Genomic DNA, 18,721 nt, shown 5'->3' with positions numbered 1-18,721 from the left:
GGTCTGTCGGATACTCCGACGGAAACAGTCCGATGGAGACCACACAGTCGGATTATCCGACAAAACGGTCCAATCGGACACATTCTGTCGGAATCTCCGACCGTGTGTACAAGGGCTAGTGTAGTATTACAATAGTAACATTTATTGCACAAGATTAAAAACACTTTTATAAGATAGAAAACACAGTAGATCTGCCAGGACTACATACTTATGATGAGCATGACTTCCACTTATATCTTGTAAGTGTTTTTAATCTTGTGCAATAAATGTTACTGTTTTAATACTACACTTAGAGAGGCAAAACCTTATTTTATAATGCTGCTCTGCGCTCACGTGACTGTCCACTGCTCTCCTCTCCCTATCTGATAAGTACAGCGAAGGGGCGGAGAATCCCCCACTGATGTCAGCTGGGAGGAGGGGATGAGAGTGGTGGGCAGTCACGTGAGCACTGAGTGGTGCTATGAAACAAGGTATAAAGCAGCATATTTTTTTAAAAAGCACATACACTGGGGCACATAGTTTAATGTAACACAGGGGATTGCAGGAATAACAGTTATTGTCAGGGCTGTAAAGCCTTTGTCTAATTCTTTACCATCTGTGCTACAGAACCTTCTCAGGCCCTTGCCTATTCCATTCGGCCCTTGAAGTATGCTAGAAATGGATGTCAATGTTGAGCTTCCACTCTCTGAAAGGGACAATTCTATTTTAGGCGAGGTGGGACCAGCTTACCAAAATGTCTAATTTTCTCTCAATAAAGAGTGCTCCTTCGGCTTTAGCCACAGCAAATGTTTTCATGTGAGAAGTGGTGAGGCTTCATTGTGTTCCAAATTCTATCATATTCAACTGGTTCATTTAGTTTAAATTAACCACTTCCTGACCGGCACACGCCGATGTACGTCGGCAGAATGGCACGGGCAGGCATATTGGCATACAGGTACGTCCAATTTTAAATGCTGCCCTGCCATCGCGAGCGTGGCGGCTCGCTCACGTGCCAGTCGGGACCCCTGTGAGTCTGGTCGCGGGTCCCGCGGACTCGATCACCGTGGGCATACCCGCGATCGTCTCACGGGGTGGCTGAACTGGGAGATGCCGTTGTAAACAGTATCTCCCCGTTCTGCCTAGCAACAAGTGACGCTGATCTCTGCTCCATGTGATTGGAGTAGAGATCAGTGTTCACTAAAAGAAAGCCCAGCCCCCAACAGTTAGTATCGCCCCTAGGAACACTTAACCCCTACACTGCCGCCCACTTGCTAACCCCTTCACTGCCAGTGTTATTTACACAGGAATCACTGCATTTGTATAGCAGCGATTGCTGTATAAATGACAATGGTCCCAAAAATGTCCGATGTGTCTGCCATAATGTCGCAGTCACAATAAAAATTGCTGATCGCCGCCATTACTAGTAAAAAAAATATTAATAAAAATGCCATAAAACTATCCCCTATTTTGTAAACGCTATAACTTTTGCGCAAACCAATCAATAATAGCTTATTGCGTTTTTTTTTTATTTATTTTTTTTACCAAAAATATGTAGAAGAATACGTAACTAAGGGAAAAAAATGTTTTTTTTTATATATTTTTGGGGGATATTTATTATAACAAAAAGTTAAAAATAATGCGTTTTTTTTTTTCAAAATTGTCGCTCTGTTTGTTTATAGCGCAAAAAATAAAAACCGCAGGGGTGATAAAATACCACCAAAAGAAGCTCTATTTGTGGGAAAAAAAGGATGTCAATTTTGTTTGTGAGCCACGTCGCACGACCGCACAATTGTCAGTTAAAGCGACGCACTGCCGAATCGCAAAAAGTGGTCTGGTCTTTGGCCAGCAAAATGGTCCGGGGCTGAAGTGGTTAAGATTCTGAGAAGAGCTGTGCAAAAAGTTGAAAATCCGTTCTTCCCTGTCCTCTGGCTACCACCTACAAACTAATGGACAGACTAAGATAACCAGAACAAAACTCTAGAATATTACCTTCGATGCTTTGCCTCCACTACACAGGACAACTGGGCCTCATAATGGTTGAATTTGCTTATAACAATGATTCACATGCAGTGACTTTCAATCACCCTTCTTTTCCAATTATGAGAACCATCCCACTGCCCTGCCAAACTGCTCTTCTGAGTCTGCTGTGTCTGAAGTTCAAGAACATTTTGCTTTCCTGGCCTTGAATCAGGAAAAATGTCAGATATATTAGATAGATCTAAAGCTCAGACAGAAGCTGACAAGAAAAAAGGCATTAAGTCTGGGGACTCTTTACGGCTTTCCACTTCTAACTTAAAGCTATGGTTCTCTTCCAGGAAGCTAAATCTTACATTTGTTGGATCATTGCCAGTTCTCCAGACCATTTCCAAAAAAATCATCAATCCGGTAGCAGTTGAACCCATCTGTCCAGTCTCGCTGAAGATTCACATGATATTTTCTCACTACAGTATTTGTTTGAAATCTATAACCTTGGATGCCTCTCCTGGCAGATCTGTCCCTCTGCTGCCTCCATTTCTTGTGGATGATGCAGAGGAGTTTGGGTTTGAAACAGTCATGGATTCTCAATGGGTCTCCAGATGCCTGCAGTAAGTGCAAGGGGTTTGTCACAGAAGAAAATTCTTGATAACCTGTAAGCCATGTCCATGCATTTGGAGGCTGTCTGTAAAGGAAGTGGGGGGGAAGGCTCATGGTACTCCCAGAATCCATGCCGGGACTTCCAATGGCACTACCAGAATCCATGGCAAGACTTCCAATGGCACTCCCAGAATTCCTGCCAGGACTTGCAATGGAACTCCCAGAATTCCTGCCAGGACTTCCAATGGCACTCCCAGAATCTGTGCCATGACTTCCAATGGCACTCCCAGAATCCGTGCCATGACTTCCAATGGTACTTGCAGAATCCATGCAAGGACTTCCAATGGCATTCCCAGAATCCCTGCCAGAAATTCCAATGGTGATTCTAACTGTGGGGGAGTGTACTGACTGGCGGAGGAGAGAGATCGCTGTTCCTGATCACTAGGATCTCTCTCTACCTCCCTGACAGAATGGGGATCTGTCTGTTTACATTGACAGATCCCTGTTCTGGTTTTCTGAGGAGCGATCGTGGGTTGCCGGCGGACATCGCGGCCATCAGCAACGTGCATCTGCTCCAGCGTCGCTCCAGGGGTGCGTGCCCCATTATAGCTTTTAAAGCGGCGGATGTACACCTACAGCGGTTTGCGCAGTCGTGTCAACCTGCCGCAGTATGACAGTTGAGTTTTACCCTTAAATGTAACTTCCTCTTTAAGTGTGGGTGACCCACTGACATTCCACATGTCTGTTTTTAGAGGCATCCAGCTCCCACTTCCTCCCCTGGTTCCATGGTGCCAGAAGGAAGATTACCATACCATGTCACAGGTCCCAGAAGATTGCCTGGCCATTCAGTCACGTGTGGCTTGCGCATGTGCAGCGCGTGCCTGGCTGTGAAGCCACAGCCGGGTGCCCACAGTTAGAATGGCAGCACTGCGGAGAGGAGCGAAGCTTTGTGCGCCCGCATTGCTGGTCTGTGGGACAGGTGAGTGTCTGATTATTAAAAGTCAGCAGCTACACTTTTTGTAGCTGCTGACTTTTAAATGGGTGGAACTACGCTTTAATATGTACAATTTTCATACAATTTTCGTACAAGAAATCAGAATCGGAAAAGAGACTGCACATGATCAGAAACAATAAACAACAACAAAAAAAAAGCGCCTTTTTCGTATGAATTTTAATTCACCGGTTCCGATATGCTGTGAAACAACGAGGAAAAATTGGATGATCATTAACCCAATTTTCTTAGTGTGTACCCCACTTCATATTATTTTTGTGCCATGGGTTTGCTAACTTGTAAGCATGTGGATTCTGAGTAATAATACTTTTACACGTTCCAGCTGGTTCATACCCCCTCTAGTGGTTAAAGTTCAGAATTGAATTATGGACACGCTTTTATTACATGCTAGCATGAACTTTCAGATGACTATTTTTACCTTCACCTCTAAGTCATAAGCTTCTCTGGAATCAGATTGTTTGAAATGCCAGACAGGTCACAGCAGTGCTGGCCACACATGCTGCAGAGTTGGATTTACATAAAACGATATAATCTTAAAGTAATATTAAACCCTCTGCATTTTTATTTTTTTATTTAACCACTTCCCGCCCAGTTTATAGCAGAATGACGGTCGGGCGGTGTGGTTCAATTATCCTGACTTTGTCATATGTAGTCCAGCAGGATAAGCCGAGATTGCGTGCCCATGGCTATCGGGGGTGTGTCAGGTCCACCAGGGATGCCAATGAGTGCCCATCAGTAATGCCTGCCAGTTCTTCCTCATCAGTGATGCCTATCAGTGTCAATCAGTGCTGCCTCTCGGTGCCCATCAGTGTCTCCTATCAGTGCTGCATATCGGTGCCACCAATCAGTGCTGCATATCGGTGCCCATTAGTGCCACCTTATCAGTGTCTGTCGGTGAAGGAAAAAAACTTGCTTATTTACAATATTTTATACCAGAAACAAAGAAAAACGTATTTTCTTTTTTTTTGGCAGTTTTCAGTCGTCTTTTTTTTAATTATTATTATTATTTGTTTAGCAAAAAATAAAAACCCCAGGGGTGATCAAATACCATCAAAAGAAAGCTCTATTTGTGGGAACAAAATTTATAAAAAGTTGTTTGTGTACAGTCTTGCATGACCAGCGCAATTGTCATTTAAAAAGCGACGGAGCTGAAAGCTGAATATTGGAAGTAAACTCAAAGGCATACTTTGTACCTATAGGTAAGCCTATAATAAGGCTTACCTATAGGTATCGTAATTCCATTACATGCAGCCAATGACGCCATCGGCACATTCACTCTGAAGGAACGGCCACCAATGTCATTCCTTCAGATACCTGTACCGTGAATGACTGCTCCCTGCGCAAGAACAAATCGCCCATCGGTTTACAACCACTTTAACACATTCGGCATAATAAAATTAACATTCCCCAGTAAACTTATTGTTACAATTCATACCTTAGCACTTGCATTTTACAGCTTTGTAAATGCTGCTGGCTCCTGCTTTCTCAGTGCTGCTGAGCTCTTCACAGAAAAGTGTGCACAGTGCAGTCTCCAGTCTGTACATTTTAGAGGAGGGAGGAGAAAGGGAGTGCCCTGCCATGCTAGGCTTATGGTGCTCTGTGTTTCTATTGATGCACCCAGTGTAGGGAGACACACCTCTAGTTCCTGCATGCTCTATAAGATGCTGCAAGAGAAAGAGTCCACCCTGAAATGGCAACCAAAAGGGGTTATTTTTCATATATGAAAAAGTTTATATATAAAATGATTTACTGCCATATTTAGCTTTACCTATGCTGTCTGTCTATGGATCCTGGAAGTTGGAGGTGGGAGACCATCTGGCAGTTGCTGCTGTGCCAGCCAAGCTCATGCTGATTGCACACACTGCTACTATCAATTCACAAAGCTTACACACTAGGATTCTTTTTTTTTTTTTTTTTTTTTTTTTTTTTTAGTGACAGATCATTTCAATGAGGCTTAAAGTGGTTGTAAACCCTAAGGCTCCATGCACACTGGAGCTCATAAACTGCAGTTTATTGGAGTTTGGGTATTTTTTTTTAAAAGCCCATAAATGCCACTCTATGTTAGCCTATGTGTCCATGCACACATGGACGTTTTTTTAGCTTTAATGAGCAGTGGAGTTTATGGGCTTTTTTCTGAACGCCAGAAATTTGTGTTCAAAGTGCCGTTTTTCACCTCCAAAAAACGACAACCGCCGATAAACGCTCATGAACACGCGTTAATTAGTGTTCGGCATTCTATTTTTTTCAATGCATTGTGGGAGTTTGGCATGCACTGTGGGATTTTTGGAGTATCCTCTGTGTATTTTTATTGAAAACGTCCATAAACGCTCATAAACGCTAGTACAAAACGCTGTTAACAGCAAGTTTTTCAACCTGCGTTTTCTGCCAGCAATCTGGCGTCCAGAAAAAGCTTTTTTGAGCTTCAGTGTGCATGGAGCCTTACAGACCACTTTGCTATAGGTAAGCCTATAATGAGTCTTAGCTGTAGCTACCCAGGATATCTCCTAAACCTGCACGGTTTAGGAGTTATCCCTGTATTTGCATGTGCCAACATCATCGGCACGTGCTCACTGACTAAAACCGTATGTGCTGTTGCCTCAGTGACTGTGCCATTACCCCGCGCATGCGCAGGAGTGACATCATTGCAGCATCGGAGCCGCGATACCCGGAAGTAACTCCCGGCCGGTGCTGTGTATGGGCACCGCAACGAGGACTTCTATCTAAGGTGAGCATTACATAATGCTATGCATACTAGCTCATTATGCCTTTGTCAGTTTTTTGTTTTTGTTTTTTGAAAGTGGGTTTACAACCACTTTAAGGGCTTGTTCACACTATGTGCAGGGTGACTGGCATGTTTTTCAGAATCGAATCAATGCAGATCGCTTAAAGGGCATCTAGAAAACAATTGTGCAGTATGTGCCCCATTGACACCAAATTGCTGGTGTGATGTGTGGGTGGAAAAATGGAGATATGCTGCATTTTCTCACATATGAATGAAGTATGATTTTTTTTTTGAGCTCTGGAGCTGCATGATTAATCTTTAGATTGCGATCTCGATTCAACCCCGCCGCATGATCCAGGAGGAGCACAGCTAAAACGGCTTTGGCTGTACTTCTCTATTTAAGGCCCATTGCATTATGAAGACCATTAATTGAGTGAACAGCCCAATCAACCTCTCTGATGCCAGTGAACTGGTGAATACTTAAAGTGGTAGTAAACCTTTGCCATGGAAAATTAACAAAACACATCCCTCTAGTGTGTACTTGCTACATTCCAAAGCACCAAGAGTTGGAGGCAGCCACTCTGCCCCCTCTCCAGCCCGGTGCTCCAGGGAGTGCCAGAGCAGAGAGCAGTGACTGATTGGCTCACAGCAGACCAAGTACTAAGCGATCAGCAGTCATGTGACGGCTTAAAGCCATTGTAGGACATGCAACATCACAGACCTGCTGAAGGATGAAGGTTGTCAGGCTTAGAGCTGTGGTGAGACAGATGTTGCAGCATCACACACATGCTGACGGATGAAGTGTTTTATTTTTTAATCAATGCTTCTTTAACCAGATGTCGACTGCCCCACGCACGTATATTGTGGCAAGGTGGCCTCTCTGTATGTGATTCTGCACTTCCGGGTCTGGAGCGTGCATGCATGCTGCTGCGAGCACCCCCCCCCCCCCAGCTGTGATTGAACACAGCAGGTCCGGTGGACGAGATGTCTGCCGATCGATCGCTCGGGACACTAAGGTAAATAAGGCAGGTTGCTGTCCTGTGACAAGGGACAGTAGTGATCCTGTTCTTCTGCTAAACAGGAACACAGATCTCTGCCTTCCCACAGTACAAGCACCTCCCCCACAGTTACAAAGTACTCCCTAGGAATGCATGTAACCCGATCGCCCATGATGTTAACCCCTTCCCTTTCAGTGTCATTAGTACATTAATTGTGCATATTTTTTAGCACTGATTACTGTATTAGTATCACTGGTCCCCCAAAAAAATTTCAGTTATGTGTTCGATTTGTCCCCCAGAATGTTGCATTCCCACTATAATTCGCTGATCTCCGCCATTGCTAGTAAAATTAAAAAAAAAAAAAAAAAATATCCCATAGTTTGTAGATGCTATAACATTTGCGCAAACTAATCAATATACGCGTATTGTGATCTTTTAATAGCAGAATACATATTGGCCTAACGTTATGAAGAAATTCAATTTTTTTTTTTTTTTTTTATGTTTGTTTTATTGGATATGTTTTATAGCAGAAAGATCGATCTATCTATCTATCTATCTATCTATCTATCTATCTATCTATCTATCTCTATCTATCTATCTATCTATCTCTATCTATCTATCTCTATCTATCTATCTCTATCTATCTATCTCTATCTATCTATCTCTATCTATCTATCTCTATCTATCTATCTCTATCTATCTATCTCTATCTATATATATATATATAGATATATAGATATATAGAGAGAGATATATATATAGATATATACATACATACATACATACATACATACATACATACATACATACATACAGATAGATAGATAAAAAAATCTCTATATATTCTATAGATAGATATTTCATATATAGAGAGAGATATTTTATATATATATATATATATATATATATATATATATATATGAAATGTCTATCTATAGAATATATATATGAGAGAGAGAGATATTTATATATATAGAGATATTTTTATATATATATAGAGAGAGATAATAATTTTTGCGCTATAAACAAACATTTAAAAAAAAAATATTATATTATTATAGCGCAAAAAATAAAAACGGCAGTGATGATCAAATAATGCCAAAAGAAAGCTCTATTTGTGGGGGGTGGACATCAATTTTATTTGAATACAGTGTCGCACGACCACACAAATGTCAGTTAAAGTAACGCAGTGCCATATCACAAAAAATGGCCTGGCCGGGGGGGGGGTAAACCTTCTGGGGCTGAAGTGGTTAAAGTTTTTTTTTAAAATGACTAGATTTCTGACTTTAGGAAAACAATCTGTATAGCACTAGGGCACATTCATAGAACCGAGGATTAGGTGTCCCGCTTGGCAGTGGCAGGTAGATTTGCTTGAAAGCAGCCTTTTTCTTTCTTTTTTTTTTTGCATTGCTCTTTAAATTGTCATTAGTTCCAACCAGCAGAAATTAAAAAAAACGAGTAATTCAAATCAATATTTTATTTCAGGCACCGCACAGGAGCTCTAAACGTTTCTGACATCCTGACAAGTTTTGACAATACCGGAAATGTGTGTAAGTTCTGTTTTCATTGTTCCCGTTTAATATCCCTGTGCATTGTTTTCCCGCGATGCCGATTTCCATGACAAAAGTGTGAAAATTGTTGTGATATTTTGACGATATTTAATTGTTTTCCAGTGCGGCAGGCACTGCGGGCTTCATGTAATCCCGGCTCTTTTCAGTCAGCAATTATGAATGATCTGCATACGTTTTGACAGGCTTCGTAACTGCGAGGGGAAGGCAGCTGGTACATTCAAATAGATTAGGCCGCGGAAAGCCTTATGGAATGAGAAGCTAAAGCCTGCTAACTGAATACACTCAAAACAGTTTGTACGCCTGGGGGGAGAAAGCTTTATGAATGGCAAATTTTATCTGCAAGGTCAAATAAGAGGCAGATGTGCTAAGCTTTGTAGAAATATGTCTACGTTAGAACCGCGTTTCTCCAAAACTAGGGGAATTCCTTGCTTGGAGGAGAGGAACCGATTGTGACCGGAGCAAAAAAAAAATGTGGGAAGAATGACAGTGACATGGCAACAAATGGTAAAGGCTTAGTTTGACTTATCTCCTGTAATTATTTAGCACATTTCACCATGTGTGCCAAACCAGCTTATTCATCAACCCTTTGACTGCCAAGGACGGGTTCTAACCGTCACGACTGTTCCTCTCCTAGCTGGCCAATGTCCTATACAATATTTCAAAACAAACAAAAAAATGAACATTTTTATTGGTGGCCCCAGAGATGTTGCCAAATTACATCTACCGATATCATAATTAGTCACTATTTTGTTAATCTTCTTTTAATATGAATCATATTTTAAAAAAAAATATTTATAATAGTCACAAGAAAATTAAAACCAACACCTAACCTAATTAAAGTGATTGTAAAGGCTAGTTTTTTTTTTTTTTTTTTTTTTTTAAATAACAAGCATGTTAAAGCTACCTCCTTTTCTTGGGTCCCTCTTTGCTGCTCCTAGCCCCTCCCCTCTTTTGAGTGCCCCCTCAGCCAGCAGCTTGCTACAGGGGGCACCCGAGGTGAGTCAGAGCTCCGTATATCCATTCAGATACAGAGCCCCGACCTGGCTCCACCCCCCTCTCTCCCCCCGATTGGCTGACTGATTTTGATTGACAGCCGCAGGAGCCAGTAGAGCGGCTGCTTTGTCTCAGCCAATCGGGAGGAGTGTCCTGGATGGCTGAGGGGATCATGGACATCGCAGGAGAGAGATGGCGCTCAGGTAGGTAATTGGGGGGGCTGCTACACAGGTTTTTTTTGTTAATGCCTAGAATGCGTATAAAAACCTTCTGCCTTTACAACTCATTTAAGTATAATTTTAGGGACTTTTTTTTTATTCCTAAGAAGATGAAAAGGTATTTTTGAAATCACTTAACCCTTTCACTGCTAGGTCCGTGCGGACCTAAAAAGTGCCCGCAGGGGCCGAGTCTCTACGCTGTACGGACCTCCTTTCTCCCTCTCCTATAAGCTTATGGTCACTTCAATGACCACAAGCTTATATCAGAATTGTTCAGCAGACTCTGCTGAACAATCTTATACCTCTAATCAGCGGATTACAACCCGCTGATCAGAGTTATTAACCCTTAATGTGACTGCCCCGCCCACACCGCCGCTTCCCTGTCCCCTGCCTCTCCACCTCCCACCGCTAACTTCCACTTAGAACCACTCCCCCCCACTCTTCCATCTTATACCCTTCACCCCCCTTCTCTCCCCTCTACCCGATCCATTTCACCCCCAGCAAACCCACTCCCTGCAGCCACCATCATTAGCATCCCTTCTCTGGCGCTCCCGCTGGCTTCAGGTGCTGCATGGGGCTTGGGAGGGTCCAGATGTGTCCCTCTCAATACCTCCCATACTGCTCCCGCACCCCCAATCCATAGCCTCTTCGAGCGGCATCTCTCCTTCCCCGCCTGCAGCTTTTCCCTGCACAGATCTCCTTTGATCTGTAAGGCTGGAGATTGCGGCGGGTGGGTGGGAGGAGGGGGTTTGAGGTTTGCGGTGAGGGTGAAGTTGTGGCTCGGGACCACCCCCCTACAATTGATATAGCCAGAGATCGCTGCTATATCCACTGACAGCTGATCATTGTAACCATGAGTGTTACAATGTATCAAACTGTCATTTTATGAATGAATGAAATCTCTATACCAGGTGTAGGCAACCTTTTGAACACAGTATGTCCAAAAATGTTTTCAAAGAAATTGAGAGTGCCGATTTTTATAAGAAAAAAAAAATGTCAACTTCACATTCTCGATCATGAAAAAAATGAATTATAGAATAAATGCTGTAAACTACTTTAGTAGTGAGAAATGAACATCCTGCACTCTTACGCCTCGGATCAGCCCCAATTCCTGCAACTCCACACCTCAGATCACTGTCCCCCCTGCACATCTGCCACACTACTGTACTACCCTGCTCATCTGCCCCACCTCTTTACCCCCCTGCTCATCTGCCCCACCTGCTGATCCCTGCTGAGCAGGCGGATGACAAGTACGTGTCCGCTCCGCTAATGCAGAGCGGACACAGCCCGCTAGTCTGTATTACATCAATGTAGGTCCGCATGCATGTCCCTGTGCTCGTACTGTCTGGTTTGGGGTCATGTACCCACACGGATGTCAGATTGGGAACAGCAGCTATGCCTGTGCAGCCGTTGCATCCCAATTGACATAAATGGGACTGCCTGTACGGGGATGCATGGAACACCTGTGCATCCCTGTGCGGGTAAACCTGGCCCCCCATGGGCATACACTTAAGTATGCCACATGTGAATGATGCTTTAGTAGCAATTTAGCAGGAATTTTCTTATGTTGTTTTTATGTACACTATTGATGATTTTAGTGTATTTTGTAGGGAAAATATTGATTTGATAAACATTTGTGCACCTTCTTTTTCAGTCTACTGGTTATCAAACCAATATATTTGCGAAAATACACTAAAAACACAGCTAATTTTACAAAATTCCTGCTAAATCCCTACTAAATATAAAAGCTTAACCAGTATGGAATTAATAAATAACAAAACTTTAAAGTTTTTGCATACATTCGATTTTTACCATTTTGCAAAAAGGCGCAATGTAAACATTACAAATATTTGTTATTGACTCCATACAGGTTAAGCTTTTATTTTTACTTTTTAATTTGCTGTGTATTTTTATCTACTAATCATGAGTTTAGTGGATTTTTAGTAAAAATATTGTTTTGCTAAACATTTGCGCAAATTTTGTGGGACCCCACAAATCAGTGGCAGCTTCTTTTTATTCTACTGGTCATGTGCTTTCATAAAATATATGATTTGGGGTTTTTGCAGTGAAAGGGTTAAAGGGCAGCTCCACTTTCATGGGGGGAAAAAACTAGCAAATAAAGAACAAATAATATAGTGTATACAATTGGGACACAAGTCATATTGTAATTGAATGTTATTAAAAATGACATTTGCTTTTCAATCTGCAGCCACTGTAGTTTTCTGAAAATGCAATGAAATATGGCTGCCTGGAGTTGTTCTGTACACAGAATGTATACAGAACGTCCCCCAGAAACATAATTTCTTGCTTGTGTGATTAGCGCACCATTTTTCCCAGAAGTCTGCCTAAGATACAAGTCTGATTTCAGTCATCGCCTGCAACAAAAACATAATTTTTGGTGAGATACTCGCAATAGGAACACGTCTAAAGGGATGCAGACCCAGCAGATTTCCTCATTGGTGCTCTGCAGCTGCACAGCTGATGGATAATTATGAAACCACTCCACTTCCATTAGATTCACGCAGCACAGAGGAACAAACAGTCATTTTTTTGAGAATAACAATAGGTAGGAATCTGCAACAAAGTTTGTTATAATCCTTGCAATGTACATTGATCCCCCAGAGGGGAATGTTTTTATTTTCTTAACAAAAGTGGAGTTACGCTTTAATTAAAGTTCCAGTTCATTTTTCTCACAGGACAGATTTTCCTTAACCCTCTTGCTACTTTAGGAGTAACCAAATTCTGCACAATTTTTCAATTTTTCCATATTAGTTTTATTTTACTGAAATGTATTGAATTTTTTTGCAATAGAAAAAAGAAATAGTAGCAGTACATAATCAAAATAGAATGGAACAAAAAAACCCCAAAAAAACAAAACAACGTGCCCCCCCCCCCAAATCCATACCAGACCTTTATCCAAACATGTAGCCAGGCAGGCGAGGAAAGGGGACGACGGCTGAGCGTCCACCCCCCCCCCCAAACCATACCTGGCCTAATCCCCTAAACATTGGGAGGGGTGCTTTGGGGCAAGGGGGGCTCTGCCCCTCCTCATCCCAAAGCACCTTGCCCCCATGTTGATATTTTTTTTAACCGATTCGAATTGTTCCGAAAATTTGGAATTCGTTAGAAAACTAATAACCAAAATGAAATTAAACAAATTTCAACAAAATTTGTTACGATTTCGTTTGGAGATTTGGATTTATGTATAACCAAAATTCTGTCTTAATTTATATTTGGACTGAAACTATTTGTACTCTTAATGGATTGGGTGTGGGGGAGGTATGTGTAAGGCTTCATGCACACTGGACGTTAAAATAATGTTATAAAAATGGCAGTAGCTTTGCAGTGAGTCTTTCAACTTTTTTAAACGTTTTTACAATATCGCTCTTTAGCGCTTTTCCGCGTTGGTGTTTTTTTTTTTCAATGGGTCAAAAAATGTTAAAAGCTGTGGAGCCACGTTTTTGATTGTTTATCAGAGTTTGGTGTTTTTTGTGGTCAAAAAAGAGACTCCTAAACGCGATTTTATAGCGTTCAAAACACAGCCCATAAATGCCACTGATGATAAACGTCCAAAAACTTCCATGCGTACATGGACACATAGGATAACATAGAGGGGAGTTTATGGGATGTTAAAAAAACAAACAAAAAAACGCCCAAACTCCCAAAAACGGCCACTCATGAGCTTCAGTGTGCATGGAGCCTAAGGCTGGCAATATATCACAAAAGTTAGATTGATAGTTGGATCCTATTTTCTAGTGATGAGTTCTAGATTGGTCACCTGGCCGGCAAAAATTGTACTTGTTACCAATGTTAATAAGAGGACAAATATAAGGCTGGTATTTCTTGATTTACAGAAGTTGGTGGTAAGGAGCATCAATGTGGTGCTAAGCAGTACATAGATCATTAACCCTATTTTGACATTCATTGTAACCCCCTCCTTCCCAATCTAAAATTCTCCAGTATTAGTTACAGTACCTGGTGGTGGGTCTGGGCTCCAGTTGGCTTCTTTTGTAGTACTAAGCTTTGGAATTGGCTAAGAGGTAACGGTGTGTTGTAAGTGCTCTCAGGCAAAGGTAGCCAATCACAAACAGCACATGTCTACAAATTTTGCCCCGCACTGCTGCAGATATAATACTATGGCTAATGTTGGGGACGCTCAAGATTCATTATACGGTAAATAATTTGGAAGAGTCAGCTGAGGAAGTGATCACAGAATGGGCCATACCAATACTACAGGAGCAAGGGGTTATTCAAATCTATAGGATGTTAGTGTGTGGGCAACTCCACAATAGATTTTTACCAGCCAGGCTTCAGACAGGGGCTTAGGAAGATTAGCTGATTTTTATTTTTACATTTTATTTTTTTTTGGTAACGTGAACATGTACTTTTACATTAAATATTCAGAATCTTGCATAAGCCCAGATGTGATTGGTTCTCAACCCCTTCACTCCTAAGGATAAAACAAATCTAAATGCCTAAGCACAATTTTGCAACTTTAGCATGTGTTGGTAAAACCGTACATATTATCACAACTACTTTTGTGTGTCTAGGTGAATTATACCGCATTTTTTTCAGGACAAATTGGGCTTTTATTTGGTGGTAAATGGTAATAGATATCACCCGATGATAGATGCGGTTTCCAAAGCGATCAAAGTCCTTTCCTGTATTAAGAGAGGTATGGACTCCAGAGAGAGAGATATCATTTTGCCCCCCTGTTCAAATCATTAGTAAGACCTCACCTGGAATATGCAGTTCAGTTTTGGACACCAGTTCTCAAAAAGGATATCGGGGAACTGGAGAAAGTGCAGAGAAGGGCAACCAAACTGATAAGAGGCATGGAGGAGCTCAGCTATGAGGAAAGATTAGAGGAACTGAATTTATTCACTCTTGATAAGAGGAGATTAAGGGGGGAAATGATCAACATGTACAAATATATAAGGGGTCCATATAGTGAACTTGGTGTCGAGTTATTCACTTTACAGTCAACAAAGAGGACAAGGGGGCACTCTTTATGTCTAGAGGAAAAGAGATTTAATCTCCAAATACAGAAAGGTTTCTTCACAGTAAGAGTTGTGAAAATGTGGAATAGACTCCGTGCAGAGGTGGTTCTGGCCAGCTCAGTAGATTGCTTTAAGAAGGGCCTGTATACTTTCCTGAATGTACATAATATAACTGGGTACTGACATTTTTATAGGTAAAGTTGATCCGGGGAAAATCCGATTGCCTCCTCGGGGGATCAGGAAGGAATTGTTTCCCCTGCTTTAGCAAATTGGATCATGCTTTGCTGTTTTTTTTTTTTTTTTTTGCCTTTCCTCTGGATCAACTGTGGGTATAGAATTGGTTATATGGGATTGTATGATATTATTATTATTATTATTATTATTATTTCTTTTATTTTTTTTTGTGGTTGAACTAGATGGACTTGTGACAAATAAAAATAAATAAATAATCTGTCCAAAAAAATGTGGACCCTGACCCAAATACTAACCCTGGCACTGACCTACCCCTGTTTCCCCGAAAATAAGACCTAGCGTAATTGTCTGTGAATGCTGCAATATAAGCCCTACCCCCCAAATAAGCCATAGTTAAATTCCCTGTAGGTCTTATTTTCAGGGTAGGGCTTATTTTCGGGGAAACAGGGTAGGGCTTATTTGGAGGGTAGGGCTTATATTGCAGCCATCACCGACAATCACGCTAGGTCTTATTTTTGGGGAAACAGGGTAGATCAAACCTTTAATCTAGGTATTTTTTTTTTTTTACACACACCTTTTGAGAGAGACTCTCCATTCACAAAGAAAAAAAAAACACGGGGTCCGGCTTCACAGTGACTGATCACTGTGATACCCAATCAGAGGCTATCACAGCAATTAGGTGTCCCAGAATCAGGGGTTCCAGGTCCCGATCGTTAGTACGGGGCTCGAGGCTCATGTTGAGACCCCGGTCTCTGTGCTGGGAGTGTGCCCTGCACAAAGGGAGAAAAGCAAAACATGCAGCCATATGGAAAAAAGCCCAGTCTAGTTGGGCCGCATATTTGTTGGGTCAGTGTAAAGGGGTTGAAGTGGTTGTAAATACTTAGGCTGGCCATACAGTATACAATTTTCTTATTCAATTTAGATTTACGTTCAACCACGGAGTGTAAGGTCCTGCCTGATTGCATACAAATTGAAAGTGATTAGGTATGACCTCATATTATATGGTTTTGCTAAATATAAAGGAAAATTGTATAATGTATGGCCAGCCATACATGTACCCAGTGAAATGACTATCCTCAGGTGATGCACAGATGTAAAACAAATCTTCCTACATAAGTTATACCTGTTTAACTGCAGTTTTCTCTTCTCTACAACCATTCAAAGGGCTTTATAAAGTTTGTTTGGGCCGTCAGAAAAAAGGGGGCGGAGAGCTGAAGTTACACTTTGCAGACCTCAGTGAGGAGAGTTCTATGAGCTGATTGGAGGGATGGGATGGGACCACCCCCCCCTTTTTTTTTTTACACAAGAACAAAGCTGAGGCTGTCAAGAACAGGCTGTGTGCTGAAGCTCCCTCCTGTCACCTTTTTTCTCTTGGCATCAGGAAAACTTGTCAGAAGTGACACACTATAGAGGGATATGCTTTGTTCATATTTCATGTCTGAGGTTTACAACCACTTTAGGAATCGTAACCAGACAACTAACTCATTTATTTATTTATTTTTTTCAAATAATTTCCCAATAAACATGCAGTTAAGGTGGCAGACACCTCCTCGTGCTTATCCTGGGCATTGTAGTGGTCAACCAATCCCATCTATTCACAATATAATTACTATTACTCAGTCCGGTGAATATACACTGAAAAATCTGAGGGTGGCTTCCGTGTTATCCAGGCTTAATGTTGCGCCACGCTGTGCTGACCTGATCATTTCATGCAACATTTGGGCATTGCTGGCCCATTCATTCCGTAGTTTCTCCAAATTTAGAAGCCTGCTTGGGAAATGTGGTTTGGACTGAGGCTGGAATAAAAACACAGCCACTGGATTCTTCTACCTCTTGTGTGAGCGTTGCACGGGATGTGTGATGTCATTGTACCACTTATCTCTTCAAAAGTAGCAGTCTGCGTTGCCTTATAGCAGTCCATTGGGTCCAAACAGGGACTGGAAGATGGCAGCTGGTGAATAAGTGTTTTGATTATAATCATGGGCCAATTCAGGCTTATTTAAAGTGTTACTAAACCCTCAGCAGTAAAATCAGTCTGTATATGCAGTAAAGCATGCTTGTTATACTCACTGTAGAACTTAAGGGGTTAATCCTCTGCATTGTGTAAAAAGGCTGTTTTCTCTGATTCTCCTCCTTTTTCTGTCCCCAATGCATCTTCTGATAGAAAGAAGCCTTGGAGGCACTCTGCACATGCTCAGTTTGGTGTGTATTGCTAGAGCCTTTTTTTGGGGGGAGTGAGCATGTGATCAGCACAGGGCCAATCGGTACTGTCCAAACAGAGGGTCAGGGGTCATGCAGCCTCATAGGACAGTCAGGGGAGAATGAAAACCCCTCCTACAAGCTTTAACTGCTTGCACAACTTTTTTGAGTTTAATAAGACAAGTGGCCACTCATTAAAATTAGAAGAAAAGAGGTTTAACCTTAACCACTTTCAGACCGGACCATTTTGCTGGCTTAAGACCAGACCACTTTTTGCGATTCAGCACAGTGTCGCTTTAACTGACAATTGTGCGGTCGTGCGACGTGGCTCCCAAACAAAATTTACGTCCTTTTTTCCCCCACAAATAGAGCTTTCTTTTGGTGGTATTTGATCACCCCTGCAGTTTTTATTTTTTGCGCTTTGAACAAAAAAAAGCGTCACTTTTGAAAAAAAGCATTATTTTTAACTTTTTGCTATAATAAATATCCCCCAAAAATATATAAAAACATTTTTTTCCTTAGTTTAGGCCGATACGTATTCTTCTACATATTTTTGGTAAAATAAATCGCAATTAGCGATTTATTGATTGGTTTGTGCAAATTTTATAGCGTTTACAAAATAGGGGATAGTTTTATGGTATTTTTATTAATATTTTTTTTTTTTTACTACTAATGGCAGTGATCTGCGATTTTTTTTTTTTTTTTTTTTTTTTTTATTGTGACTGCGACATTATGGAGGACACATCAGACATTTTTGACACATTTTTGGGACCATTGTCAGTTATACAACAATCAGTGCTATACAAATGCAGTGATTCCTGTGTAAATGACACTGGCAGTGAAGGGATTAACCAGGGGGTGGCAGTGTAGGAGTTGAGTGTGTCCTAGGGGCGTGTTACTAACTGTGGGGGGCTGGGCTATGTCTTGGTGAACACTGATCTCTGCTCCAATCACATGGAGCAGAGATCCGTGTCACTTGTTGCTAGGCAGAACGGGGAGATGCTGTTTACATCGGCATCTCCCCGTTCAGCTTCCCCGTGAGACGATCGCAGGTATCCCCGTGGCGATTGTGTCCGTGGGACCCGCAACCGGACTCGCGGGGGTCCCGACCGGTGGCGCGCACACGATGGCAGGGCGGCAAATACAAATGGACGTACCTGCGCCAATTTGCCTACCCATGCCATTCTGCCGACGTACATTGTTGTGCGTTGGTCGGGAAGTGGCTATACTACATAGAGGGTTCTTTACTGCAAGGATGTGGAA

The 18,721-nt window shown here is 41.8% G+C and overlaps 1 protein-coding gene across 1 annotated transcript in view; it reads left to right on the top strand.

Moving 5' to 3' along the window:
* The window catches only part of CAMKMT (calmodulin-lysine N-methyltransferase), a 662,536-nt gene that overhangs the window by 34,621 nt on the left and 609,194 nt on the right, over nucleotides 1-18,721 (top strand). Inside the window, exon 3 of the mRNA XM_077485659.1 lies at nucleotides 8,771-8,835. Coding sequence (XP_077341785.1) covers nucleotides 8,771-8,835 — 65 coding nt within the window. The remainder of the gene's footprint in view (nucleotides 1-8,770; nucleotides 8,836-18,721) is intronic.

Source organism: Lithobates pipiens, unplaced genomic scaffold, assembly GCF_037356315.1.
Source record: "Lithobates pipiens isolate NorthernLeopardFrog02 unplaced genomic scaffold, aLitPip1_a1.2 Scaffold_18, whole genome shotgun sequence".
Classification (NCBI taxonomy): domain Eukaryota; kingdom Metazoa; phylum Chordata; class Amphibia; order Anura; family Ranidae; genus Lithobates; species Lithobates pipiens.
This window is presented reverse-complemented; position numbering and strand designations above follow the sequence as displayed.